We start from the raw sequence: 12,665 nt of genomic DNA, 5'->3' as shown, positions 1-12,665 counted from the left end.
ATTTATATAGTAATATACACTATGACCTTGATTTATCAAGGCCTTAATAAGGGGAGCAGCATGGCGTCAGACGTGCCTGATTCACTAAGGGGCAAAGACTCTTAGACCGGCATCACACTAGCATTCTCATGCGAGAGAATGGGGATGATTAAGTAAATGACACTTGGATCATACTCTAATAAGAGTTTGAGCTGAGTGTCAGCTTACTGTGATCCAATTCTCTCGCATGAGAGAATCATCTCCCAGGTATGGAGAACGTATTTTCTCCATCTCCTCCATTGTCTGTGCCCGCGTAAATTGGACTGCATGCACCCAAAGTCTTGAATGAGTGTGCATGCTCTGATTTGCAGAGCCACTCGAAGAATGCTGAATTTTTTTTCTCGTACTGAATCAGCATGAGAAAAAAAATAGCAGGCCTGCACTGCCCCGTAATATAACATTGGTCCTAGTGCTATCCTATAAAACATCAGGTAGCAGTCGGTCGTGTTATATGCTTGTGTGAGCGAGCCCTGAATGAATCAGGAATGTCTAATTAGTGGTGTGAGCTTCTGTGCACCCAATGACAAATTTTACTCCAATCAGTCACTGGAGTAACATTTCTGGTCTAAGGTATGTCACAGCTATTTATGAGAACCCTTCTTTCCAGTGATGGGAAATCTTAATGTTTCAGCGCTCCAAGACATTTTGGACAATTCTTCCAACTTTGTGGGAACTGTTTGTGTTTCTGTGTTTCTGTTTGACTGTGCCTCAGTGCACAAGATCCATAAAGGTATTGTTGAGTGAGTTTGATGTGGAAGAACATTACTGACCGCACAGAACCCTGACGTCTATCTCATCCAACACCTTTGGTATGAAATAAAACAGAGATTATGAGTCCGGTCCTCTCATCCTACATTCAATAATGTCAAAAAGAAGTGGTTCAGTAAAAGGGTGGGAACGTACCAGCAGGAGACTTTGTGTCCTTACTAGGGTGTTACTTTAATGGGCACATGACTAATTTTAGTTTTACCACGTTCAATAATAATAATAATAATCATCATCATAGCTGTTATTATTATTTCTTAATTTATTTAAGGCAATTTGATGAATATCAACAAGAATCATTTCTGTGCACTCTCTGTAGCCAAGGAAAATAATGTCGGCTGACTGTCTACGTTTATGCAAAAATAGATATACAAATATACGTATACATTAAAATACTGTTAGCCCTGTGTTCTTTTTTTCACCCACTTGTAGACTTGCAAATTTATTTAATTAAAATGTGGTGGCTTTGGCATACATCTTGGATAATGATGCTATTGTTAAGTAATAAGACATGACAGGATGCCTTTTATTAAGCTGTTTACCCATGCCTCGGGTAGGCTGGGAGGCACAGAGTCAAAGGCCAAGTGATTTCAACCATCCGAGACGTGCTGAAAAGTGCCAATAAAACACAGTCGAGTGTGTTTCTCCTAATGTATTTTGGACCTGAGAATGAATGCAAGTCAGTGGGGAAGGCGTGCTGGAGACCTGAAATCTAATAGGGGTGTGTGTACCAATGCGGTGAGCTCAGGTGATAATATAGGGACGTAAAATCCACATTCTTTAGAGTGTTATTAAAGTATAAATAGGATTAAAACTATCATTCACATACATATATTGAGTGAAAAAATTTGCATTGAATGCTTAGAATAGCATGCTTTCCTTCCTACAGTTAGTATTACTGCACTAAGTATTATATTCAGGAACCTCGGAAGAAATAAATATCTATGGAATGCTCTAAAAATAACTGCCCAACATAGTTCTTGGTTTAAAGCTTTTCTATTAATACCTACAGAATCACGAGGAAACTAAAGAGGACGCTATCAGATTGTGAACTTAAGGGGACGTTTCCAGAATCAAGACTTATAAACTGTCCACAAGATAAGGGATAAGTGGAATTGGTGCAAATCGATTCTCAAGACATGGTCATTAATATGTCGTTGATAACAAGAGCCCTGACAACTACCTCCAAGCATCACCGGCTCTTACTTTGACTAGCCAGTCTGACACAATGTTAAAAATGTGATATGCATGTGGTAGGCCGGCTAATCAAAAAAGGAGATACAGATAGATATATCTATAGATACATAGATGTTTCTATCCATATATCTATCTGGCTACTTTCACACATCAGGTTTTTGCCGTCAGGCACAATCCGGCGAGTTTTGAAAAAAAGATCCGCTTTTTTTCTGCTGGATCCGTTTTTTTCTCATATAGTTGCATTAGCGCCGGATTGCGCCTGATGGCCACACGTTTCATCCGTTTTTTGCCGGATCCATCAAAAAAGCTGTTTCCGCTGGACGGAAAACACATACAGAGGAACGTTTTTTCTGTCCGGTGAAAAAATGCACAGCGTCGGTTTTGGCAAAAAACGGATGAAACGTGTGGCCATCAGGCGCAATCCGGCGCTAATACAACTCTATGAGAAAAAACAGATCCAGCAGAAAAAAAATGGATCTTTTTTTTCAAAACTCGCCGGATTGTGCCCGACGGCAAAATAGATATATGGATAGAAACATCTATATATCTATAGATCTATCTATAGATAGATCTATCCATAGATAGGCCGATGTTGATAAATGAACATAAAGAAAAAAAACGGGAAAAAAACGGCGCCAGAGGGGGAAAGCCGATGGCCTGGGGCCAATATTTGTAGCCTGGGAAGGGGGTAACACCAATGGGCCCTCCCGGGCTATGAATATCAGCCCGCAGCTGTCTGCATAGCCTTTACTGGCTATTAAAATAGGGGGACTCCAAAAAAAATGACGTGGGGTCCCCCTATATTTTATAGCCAGAAAGGCTACGCAGACAGCTGTGGGCTGATACTCATATCTTAGAGAGGGGCCATGGATATTGGCCCCCCCGGCTACAAATACCAGTCCGCAGCCGCCCCAGAAATGGCGCATCTGTAAGATGCACCAATTCCGGCACTTAGCCCCTCTCTTCCCACTCTCGTGTAGGGGTGGGATATGGGGTAATAAGGGGTTAATGTCACCTTGCTATTGTAAGGTGACATTAAGCCTGGTTAATAATGGAGAGGCATCAATAAGACGCCTATCCATTATTAATTCTACAGTAGTGAAAGAGTTAAAAACACACACAGCCATAAAAAAGTATTTTAATATTCTTAATTTCACCATACTTACCATACTTCAGCGCCTGCAAAAAACGTAAAATAATAAACCATATACTCACTGTCCGACGCAGTCCAATTAATAACGAGTGCCCACGACGATCTCCCTTATAGAACAGTGACATCGGGTGATGTCACTGCTCTATAGGACCCTCAGTGACACACTGACAGGAGACAATGGCTCCTGCAGTGCATCACTGAGAGGTTACTCTTATTCACTGGTCTCACTTTATGACAAAAGCTGCTTAGGAACTTTCTCACACAGCAATGCCAAAAGTGAGACTAGGGACTATTTTTTACAGTGGCAGAGGAATACAGTGCGGAAGGATACCTTCCTCCCGTCATTGTATTCCTGGAGGCCCTAGAGAGCGGTCGCATCAGCTGATGCTGCTGTTCTCCACGGGAGATCGTCGTGAGACACTCATGGATTTCTGCGGATCAGGGAGTATATTATTTGTTTGTTATTTTAATTTTGTTTACAGATGACAGTGGCTTCGGGGATCAAAGTGACAAGTGATGGTGAGTGTGTACTCTATGTTATATGTACTGTATGTCTATATGTATGTATTGTATGTAATGTATGAATGTATTGTATGTAGTATGTATGTAGTATGTATGTTGTATGTATGTATGTAGTATGTATGTTGTATGTATGTAGTATGTTGTATGTATGTAGTATGTATGTTGTATGTATGTAGTATGTATGTTGTATGTATGTAGTATGTTGTATGTATGTAGTATGTATGTAGTATGTATGTTGTATGTAGTATGTATGTATGTATGTAGTATGTATGTTGTATGTGGTATGTATGTTGTATGTATGTATGTAGTATGTTGTATGTATGTTGTATGTATGTATGTAGTATGTACGTATGTATGTTGTATGTATGTATGTAGTATGTATGTAGTATGTTGTATGTATGTAGTATGTATGTATGTACAGTATGTATGTAGTATATATGTAGTATGTTGTATGTATGTAGTATGTATACAGTATGTAGTATGTATGTAGTATGTTGTATGTATGTTGTATGTATTTAGTATGTATGTATGTATGTAGTATGTATATACTATGCTGTATGTATGTAGTATGTAGTATGTATGTATGTACAGTATGTATGTAGTATATATGTAGTATGTTGTATGTATGTAGTATGTATGCAGTATGTAGTATGTATGTAGTATGTTGTATGTATGTAGTATGTATGTAGTATGTTGAATGTATGTAGTATGTATGTTGTATGTATGTACAGTATGTATGTAGTATATATGTAGTATGTTGTATGTATGTAGTATGTAGTATGTATGTAGTATGTATGTAGTATGTAGTATGTATATGGTATGTTGTATGTATGTACAGTATGTATGTAGTATGCATGATGCATGTAGTATGTATGATGTATGTAGTATGTATGTAGTATGTATGTTGTATGTATGTAGTATGTTGTATGTAGTATGTATATTTGTGGTTTTTTTTACATTCAACACATTAGCCGGATGATGGGACTACTACTGTCCTATCATTGTGTAAATGTAACCATGAGCCACCAAATGAACTCGTTGCTGAGGGTAAATCACCCTCCCTGGACACCCCAAATGGGTCCAATACAAAGGACAACTCCAATTAGATATAAAACACAAAACAAGGAGTATATAAATCCAAATCATCATTTTAAAAACCAGAACAAATTTTTATTAGATAAATTACACAATGACAAATGTTAAAATACAATCATTATTAACATATCCAATACACAATAAAGCAGAGGTATCAAGAGGGAGACCTAGAGGTAGCCGGATCAGATGCATACTACAAAATACATCCCAAACATGAGTGATGGTGCAAAAAATCGGAAAGAGGTATCAGCTGGGACACTATCACAGGCAGTGTGAAATACACAATCTCCCGTGCCCTATATAGAACACAGGGTCCACAGCCCACCGTTACAACATATCAATAATTAACATTGCACACTTACCCATTAATAAAAGAATGACAAAGCCATTCCGCGAAACGCGCGTCCGGGGCCGCCGGGTGAAATGCAGATTGCTCCCCTCTGAATTTATTAATGGGTAAGTGTGCAATGTTAATTATTGATATGTTGTAACGGTGGGCTGTTGACCCTGTGTTCTATATAGGGCAGGGGAGATTGTGTATTTCACACTGCCTGTGATAGTGTCCCAGCTGATACCTCTTTCCGATTTTTTGCACCATCACTCATGTTTGGGATGTATTTTGTAGTATGCATCTGATCCGGCTACCTCTAGGTCTCCCTCTTGATACCTCTGCTTTATTGTGTATTGGATATGTTAATAATGATTGTATTTTAACATTTGTCATTGTGTAATTTATCTAATAAAAATTTGTTCTGGTTTTTAAAATGATGATTTGGATTTATATACTCCTTGTTTTGTGTTTTATACTGTCCCATCATTGGCTAATGTGTCAATCACTGTCATTGTAACAGGCATAGCCCGATGGGACTTGTACTCCCATCGGACGATGCCTGCACACAGACACAAAGACCCCCGGCAGGCCTGCACAGACCCCCGAGAGGCCCGTACAGACCCCCGGCAGCACGCACAGACCCCCGAGAGGCCCATACAGACCCCCGAGAGGTCCGTACAGACCCCCGGCAGCACGCACAGACCCCCTAAAGGCCCGCACAGACCCCCGAGAGGGCCATACAGACCCTCGGCAGGCCCGCACAGACCCCTGAGAGGCCCGCACAAACACCCCCCGCACACACAGACACGCAGTCTCCTCCACACACTGCCCACCACTGACATCATTTCAGCAGCCAATCATAGCCATGCCATTAGTTAACATGGCTAATATGCCTCCCAGGATGTGCCCACACTTCTTAGGATCCTCATTGGCTGAATAAAATGAAACCGGCTCATTGCATTATGGGAACTTCCGATTCCGGTATTCGATATTCTGAAAGTATCGGAACTCAGTATCGGAACTCTGATACAGTGAATATCGGTCGATACCCGATATTGCAGTATCGGAATGCTCAACACTACCTGGGACAGATCGAAACATTTTTGTCTTCATACCTCACATATTTTTATGCTTGCTACACAAATAATTATTTGCTGAAATATCTAAAGAAATCATGGGATTGCAGTTGTTTTCCTCTTCTACATCTTGGGATCGTTACCCAGATCAACCAGCACCTTCTAACAGCATTGCGTACACACCAATATTCTTTACTCAGGGTTGACACCAGCACTGACAATCATAATGAGGGGACAGGTGGCTACAACTGCAATCCGCTGACTCCATTTTATAGTCATGTGATAATAACGCAGCAATGGAGGAGTTATCTGTCAGCATCAGAACTTGTTCCAATTCAATCATAATGAGGGGACAGGTGGCTACAACTGCAATCCGTTGACTCCATTTTATAGTCATGTGATAATAACGCAGCAATGGAGGGGTTATCTGTCAGCATCAGAACTTGTTCCAATTCAATCATAATGAGGGGACAGGTGGCTACAACTGCAATCCGCTGACTCCATTTTATAGTCATGTGATAATAACGCAGCAATGGAGGGGTTATCTGTCAGCATCAGAACTTGTTCCAATTCAAGCAGTTGCGACAGGAGCAAACCTGTGTTTTACAGCTCCTCACCTGCCGCTGATCTCATGAGTAGGGTTGAGCGACTTTTATTTTTATAGGATCGGGTCGGGTTTCACGAAACCCGACATTCTCAAAAGTCGGGTCGAGTGAAATCGGCCGATCCTATAAAAAAGTCGGGGTCGAACTCAGCCGAAACACGAGACCCAATGCAGTGCAATGGGATACTATGGTTCCCAGGGTCTGAAGGAGAGGAAACTCTCCTTCAGGCCCTGGGATCCATATTAATGTGTAAAATAAAGAATCAAAATAAAAAATATTGATATACTCACCCTCGGACGCGCCCTGGTACTAACCGGCAGCCTTCCTTCCTAAGAATGAGCGCGTGAATGACCTGTGGTGACGTCGTGGCTAGTGATTGGTCGTGAGCGGTCACATGGGCGGTCACATGGGCGGTCACACGACCAATCACAAGCCGCGACGTCATCTAAGGTCCTTCACGCGCTCATTCTTAGGAAGGAAGGCTGCTGGAAAGAAGCAGGGCGCGTCCAAGGGTGAGTATATTCCTATTAGGTATATACTCACCCTCGGACGCACCCTGCTTCTTTCCGGCAGCCTTCCTTCCTAAGAATGAGCACGTGAAGGACCTTAGATGACGTCGCGGCTTGTGATTGGTCGCGTGACCGCCCATGTGACCACTTGCGACCAATCACAAGCCGCGACGTCACCGCAGGTCATTCACGCGCTCATTCTTAGGAAGGAAGTCTGCCGGTTAGTACCATGGCGCGTCCGAGGGTGAGTATATCAATATTTTTTATTTTGATTCTTTATTTAACACTTAAATATGGATTCCGATACCGATTCCCGATATCGCAAACATATTGGAACTCGGTATCGGAATTCCGATAACAGATTCAGAAGATCGCCGACCTCATGGCCGACCCCACACAGGGGTCGGGTCGGGTTTCATGAAACCCGACTTTGCCAAAAGTCGGCGACTTCTGAAAATGGCCGACCCGTTTCGCTCAACCCTACTCATGAGTACACCGAAAGCAATCATGAGATGTCAGGGTGCAGCATCTGACATTCACTGGTCAGGAAAGGGTTAATATAATATTTTAGGATGTCTAGCTTGCAGTATATTTTAAGAAAACTGACACGTGCACATCAAAGAGTAAAATTGTGTACAGAATGTATATTTCTGGCCACATCTAGCCATACCTGCACATAGTCTAAGACTTGCTGGTGTCTCTGCTTCGCAGCTCCAACTTCCTCATCTGTAATTGCTTCTCGCAAAGCCTGCTGAGAAATTAAGGAGTCCAGCTCTACTATTGCAGACAGGCGGCAATACAAGTTGATGAACTTCTCTTTGAAGCAGAAAAAGTGAACTGTAATAAAAAAAAAAATTGCTATCAATATTCAACATTAGGGAAGCATCAAGGCTCTGTGGTTAGCACTAGCTCCTATGCAGCAACGTGATTCTGTTTTTTTTCTCCTCTCCATGACTGAGTCTGAGACAGTGAATTTGGCCCCAGTGGGGACAAGAACCATATGAGCAATGGGAAAAATTAATATTTAGGATTCCCTACATACACATATGATGTCAGAGAGCAAATCAAGGCCTTAATTTATCAAGACTGGCAATTCTCCCGCCAGTCTTAAAAAGGGATCATGGTGGAATCAAACTCTCCTGATTCATGAATCTGGAGGGTCTGACGAGTGGTCAGTGCCACGCCAGAAATTTTACTAGTAATATTTTGGAGTGCTACAGCTTGTCATTCCCCCTACCGCCCCCCGTTCTGCCCCAGCTCCACCCAAACTGTTCTTGCCATGCACTTCACCCCAGCTGCCATTTGCCATTCCTTTTGTAGGTCACTTGATGTCATCCTGCGGTTGCTGAGTGACATTCGAATAAGATAACGGTCATCCTGGTCAATGGAGAGTCGTTTTTGCCCTCTGCCTGTCTGTAGCTTTGTTGTTCCCAAGGTCTGCTGCCTGACCTTGTTGTAATGGACTGCCGTCTTGGAGGCAACATGATGCTCACTGTGTCACTCTCCTAGTAAAGCCAGAATTGAGCCCTTCTTTTCTTCACTCAAGACTTTTCTTTTCAACTCCTTTGGCATAGTTAAAAGTTATTTTCTCATTCCTATTACTTTTGGGATATTACTAGCACTTGTTTTGCCATCCATCTTGTCCTATTGCAAGAGGATTGTGAACACCACAGCAGTGTTTTTATGCTTTCCTTCATTAAATAAGATTTGGTTCAGGTGATCACCTAATCAGAAGTACATTAAGTAGAATGAGATGTACTCTGGTTGGAATTCAACTGACACTGGAATGGCTATCAGACATGTAGAGAAGCTGATTTTTATAAAACTGTGCAGTGGTCTCTTAATCTTTGCCAGGGCTGTATATGTTTTCCTCTTAGTCCATTTTATCTTAAAGCATCCCTCTGGTGCTTTTTTAAAATTTTTGCTTTGAAGTTGTGCCAATAATTGAAATTCTATGCCCCTAGTATTCTACTTTCCAGCTGTCTTCTGCTCTTCCAGAAAGAGTGGGGTCCCCTTCATTTGACTTTATTCTGGTGGTGTTTGTTTTTTTTATACAATATGATTATGAGGTTAGTAATGGGGGCGTCTTAATTACATCTCTCCATTACTATCCCGTTGTCTTGATGTCACTGGACAATGCAAGGGTGACATCAACCCCACAAATATGAACCCCAATTGCCACCACTATAGGGCAGATGGAAAAATCCAGGCAAAGCACCAGAATTGGCACATCTAATAGATGAACCTTTTCTGGGGTGGCTGCGCTATGCTATTTTTAGGCTGGGGGGCCAATATCCATGGCCCCTTACCAGCTTGGGAATACCGGCCCCCAGCTGTCTACATTAGTGTGGCTGGTTTTCAAAATTGGCAGGGACCTTAATGTTGTTTTTTTAATTATTTACTTAAATAATGAAAAAATATGGCGTGGGGACACCTCAATTCTTGATTACTGACCTTGCTGAAGCTGACAGCTGAGGGTTACAGTCTGTAGCTGTCAATTTTGCCTGTCTGGTTATCAAAAATACAGGGGAACCCCACGTCATTTTTATTATTTATCTATAGCGAAGCTGGTGGCTGATGAATACTCCCATCAGTTTTCTCTCATTGTTAACAGCTGAATACAAATTTCAACACTGTCTCCTGCTAGTGCTGATCGCAGCATGAGCAGGGGATCATGAAGTGAACTATCTTCATTTCAGCGCCCAGTGTCATGGAACAGCGCAGACTGTACTGCTGATTCCCAGGCACCAGTACGTGTCACACTGATGACACAGGGATGTCATCCCTGTGTCATTAGTGTGCACATGCTGTTACTGTAAAAACTAACGTCTGTAAGAGCCCTTAGTTAACTCGGTCATTTACCGAACTTCAGCTGACTTTTGACAATTTTTAGGAAAAATGCTAGGGAATCCTAATACGAATGAGCTACATTCATGCCGAATTTGAGATTGGCGAAGTTTTCCGAACAAGTTTGCTCATCTATAATAGTCACAAGCTCCAAATGTAAGTCTGTGAAGTCCTTGTTCTGACAGCGTTCTCATAGACTTACATTAAGCGATGACTTCTGATCTGCCCAGCAAACACTGAAGTGAATCGGCAGGTCACAACCTGCCGAAGATGACCAATGCGGCACAGAGAACAGATGGTGGCTGGTGAGTTTAAGACCGGAGCCAGGGAACTCACACTAGTGACAGCACTTCAGTGCTGCAATAAAAGAAAACCGCTGGGGTGGTGCTCTTTTCACAAGAACAAAGAAGGTTTTCTAAAAAACTATTTCAATTTCATGAGATTTTCTGGGAATTTAGAATACTGGACTTATATCAGGGAATATTTACATGAAGACTACAATTAGTGTATGACTTTCCATGTATGACTTGTGACGATGTGAGGGACCAGCAGTGACAGCACAATGAATGATGGACGGACGTCAACTTCACTGCACAACTGGCTGGAACCACCAAAGTGACTGAATTGAAATGATGTAAGAGTCAATGTATATTGCTTACTTAGTATAACATTCCTTTTTTTGGCCACGTTTTGTAAAATCATGGAAAATCTGATGCAGAAACTAATTGAAAAACCTTAATTAGATGATATGTGTGAACTAAGTTGTATAATTGTGACTAAAAGCGAATAATCTTAACATTCATCGTGACTGCACAAAGAGTGATCAACGCAAAAATAAAACAATAAAACAGTGGCCCTATTCAAAGAATGAATTAAAATGATTTTATTCATTTTTATTTTCTTCACCTGATTTTGAGTCTTAACCGTCATCATGGTCGGTCATATTGCAAAATCCTTCTGTCAGTGGCCAGTAGTTGTAAGAGTAATGGGTCGCCATTACGTCTGGAGAAGTCGGTCTAATAGTTAATGGGTTTATTAACCCCTTCTTTCCTTTTCAAAAGTGAAAGTTTTCATTCTTACGCAGGTAAATGTTAAAGGTTTCCTCCTTACACAATACATTGCAGTATTCTTTTTTTTTTTCGTTTCAATCAATTCGCCTTTTTGTTAATGTATGTGTAACCCTGTAAATACTCTTGCTTCAGAATTAATTCATTTTGCTGGCTGTACACTTGATTTATGGAGAGTAATATGATTGATTAATTAGACGTGTACTTTTCCATGTTTGGAGAAGGTATAAATTGATGAATGTTTTTATAGTCTTGTTTTAGTCTTGATGAAGAACTCGGGCTGACATGCTTACTCTGCAACTGTAATACATTATTTAATGAAAAAGAGTAGGCTGTTCTCTTTTCATGTAATAATAATAATGTTTATTTTGGCTCGTGGAGTCAGTGCCACGTTAGTCTGCTGAAAGAACAATTCGTTTAAGGAGACAACATTTTCATGATGTCTGAAGCAATGAATTTTTATGGAGAAAATATCATCTGAGTTGTAAAATCAATTGCAATACTGTTACATGTACAAATACACTCATTGATCACTGAAATTTTAGTACCAAGAAGAAAAAGACTTAGACTTATGGAAATCTTAGGACTGATCGACAGGTTAATGATATGCAAATGATAAAAAAAATGGAAACATTTTTTGAAACATCTTGATTAATTCATTATCGAGAATGAGCACTGAAATTCACGTACACACTTTGGAATATAACCAATCCATCAGATATGGTTGTTTTCTAACCTCTAGATTAGTACAGTAGGTTGCTTGCCTTGGCACGTGTCCGGTGGAAACTTTTCATGTTGTGCCATCATGAAGTTCCATGGGTAATTTAAGTAAGACAGTGATAAGAGCATTTATTTAGCAGCTTAAAGTGCTATAAAGGTCGTCAACCATCCACAGGATCGGTGATAGCTCTTAGACTGGTGGGGGATTCATCCTCTGAAACCCTCACTGATCTCCAATGATCATTATGTGAATAGAGTGGCAATGTTCATGCACAAACCCAACTTTATTCACTTTCCATGGGACTGCTGGAGATAGCCAAGCACTTTACTTGGCTTTCGCTGTCAGTCTCATAGAAAATATGAGAAATGATAGTCTACTTCATAAAAGGGACACAAGTCTCTTGTTTTGGTAACCAGCAGAGGTCTCAGCAGCCGGACACACACCGATTGCAGGGCAAGGAACAGTTATTACCCATCTTGTGGTTAAGTGATAATTTCTTCTTACCAGTATAACCATTTAAGAATGGATGTTAAAGTGGGAAGTAAATAGAAAGTGTATATATTTATTGAAACTTATTATCACAATAATCACAAATATGAAAACTGGCTGCACTGAGAAAACACAAAAACCACAGCACACCCAACAAAGTCCCAGATGCTGGACACAATTGAAAAGACATCAAAATTTCAAACAGTCATTTAGTCAATACAAACATGCACAAAACTTTGTGTTGTAATG

At 40.8% G+C, this 12,665-nt stretch overlaps 1 protein-coding gene across 1 annotated transcript in view; it reads right to left on the bottom strand.

Moving 5' to 3' along the window:
- ANKFN1 (ankyrin repeat and fibronectin type III domain containing 1) overlaps positions 1-12,665 on the bottom strand; it is a 1,096,304-nt gene that overhangs the window by 109,472 nt on the left and 974,167 nt on the right. The window contains exon 16 of the mRNA XM_077257596.1: positions 7,963-8,129. Coding sequence (XP_077113711.1) covers positions 7,963-8,129 — 167 coding nt within the window. The remainder of the gene's footprint in view (positions 1-7,962; positions 8,130-12,665) is intronic.

This window comes from Ranitomeya variabilis, chromosome 4 (assembly GCF_051348905.1).
Source record: "Ranitomeya variabilis isolate aRanVar5 chromosome 4, aRanVar5.hap1, whole genome shotgun sequence".
Lineage (NCBI taxonomy): Eukaryota > Metazoa > Chordata > Amphibia > Anura > Dendrobatidae > Ranitomeya > Ranitomeya variabilis.
The sequence above is the reverse complement of the archived record's forward strand: the minus strand, read 5'-3'. Positions and strand labels throughout refer to the sequence as shown.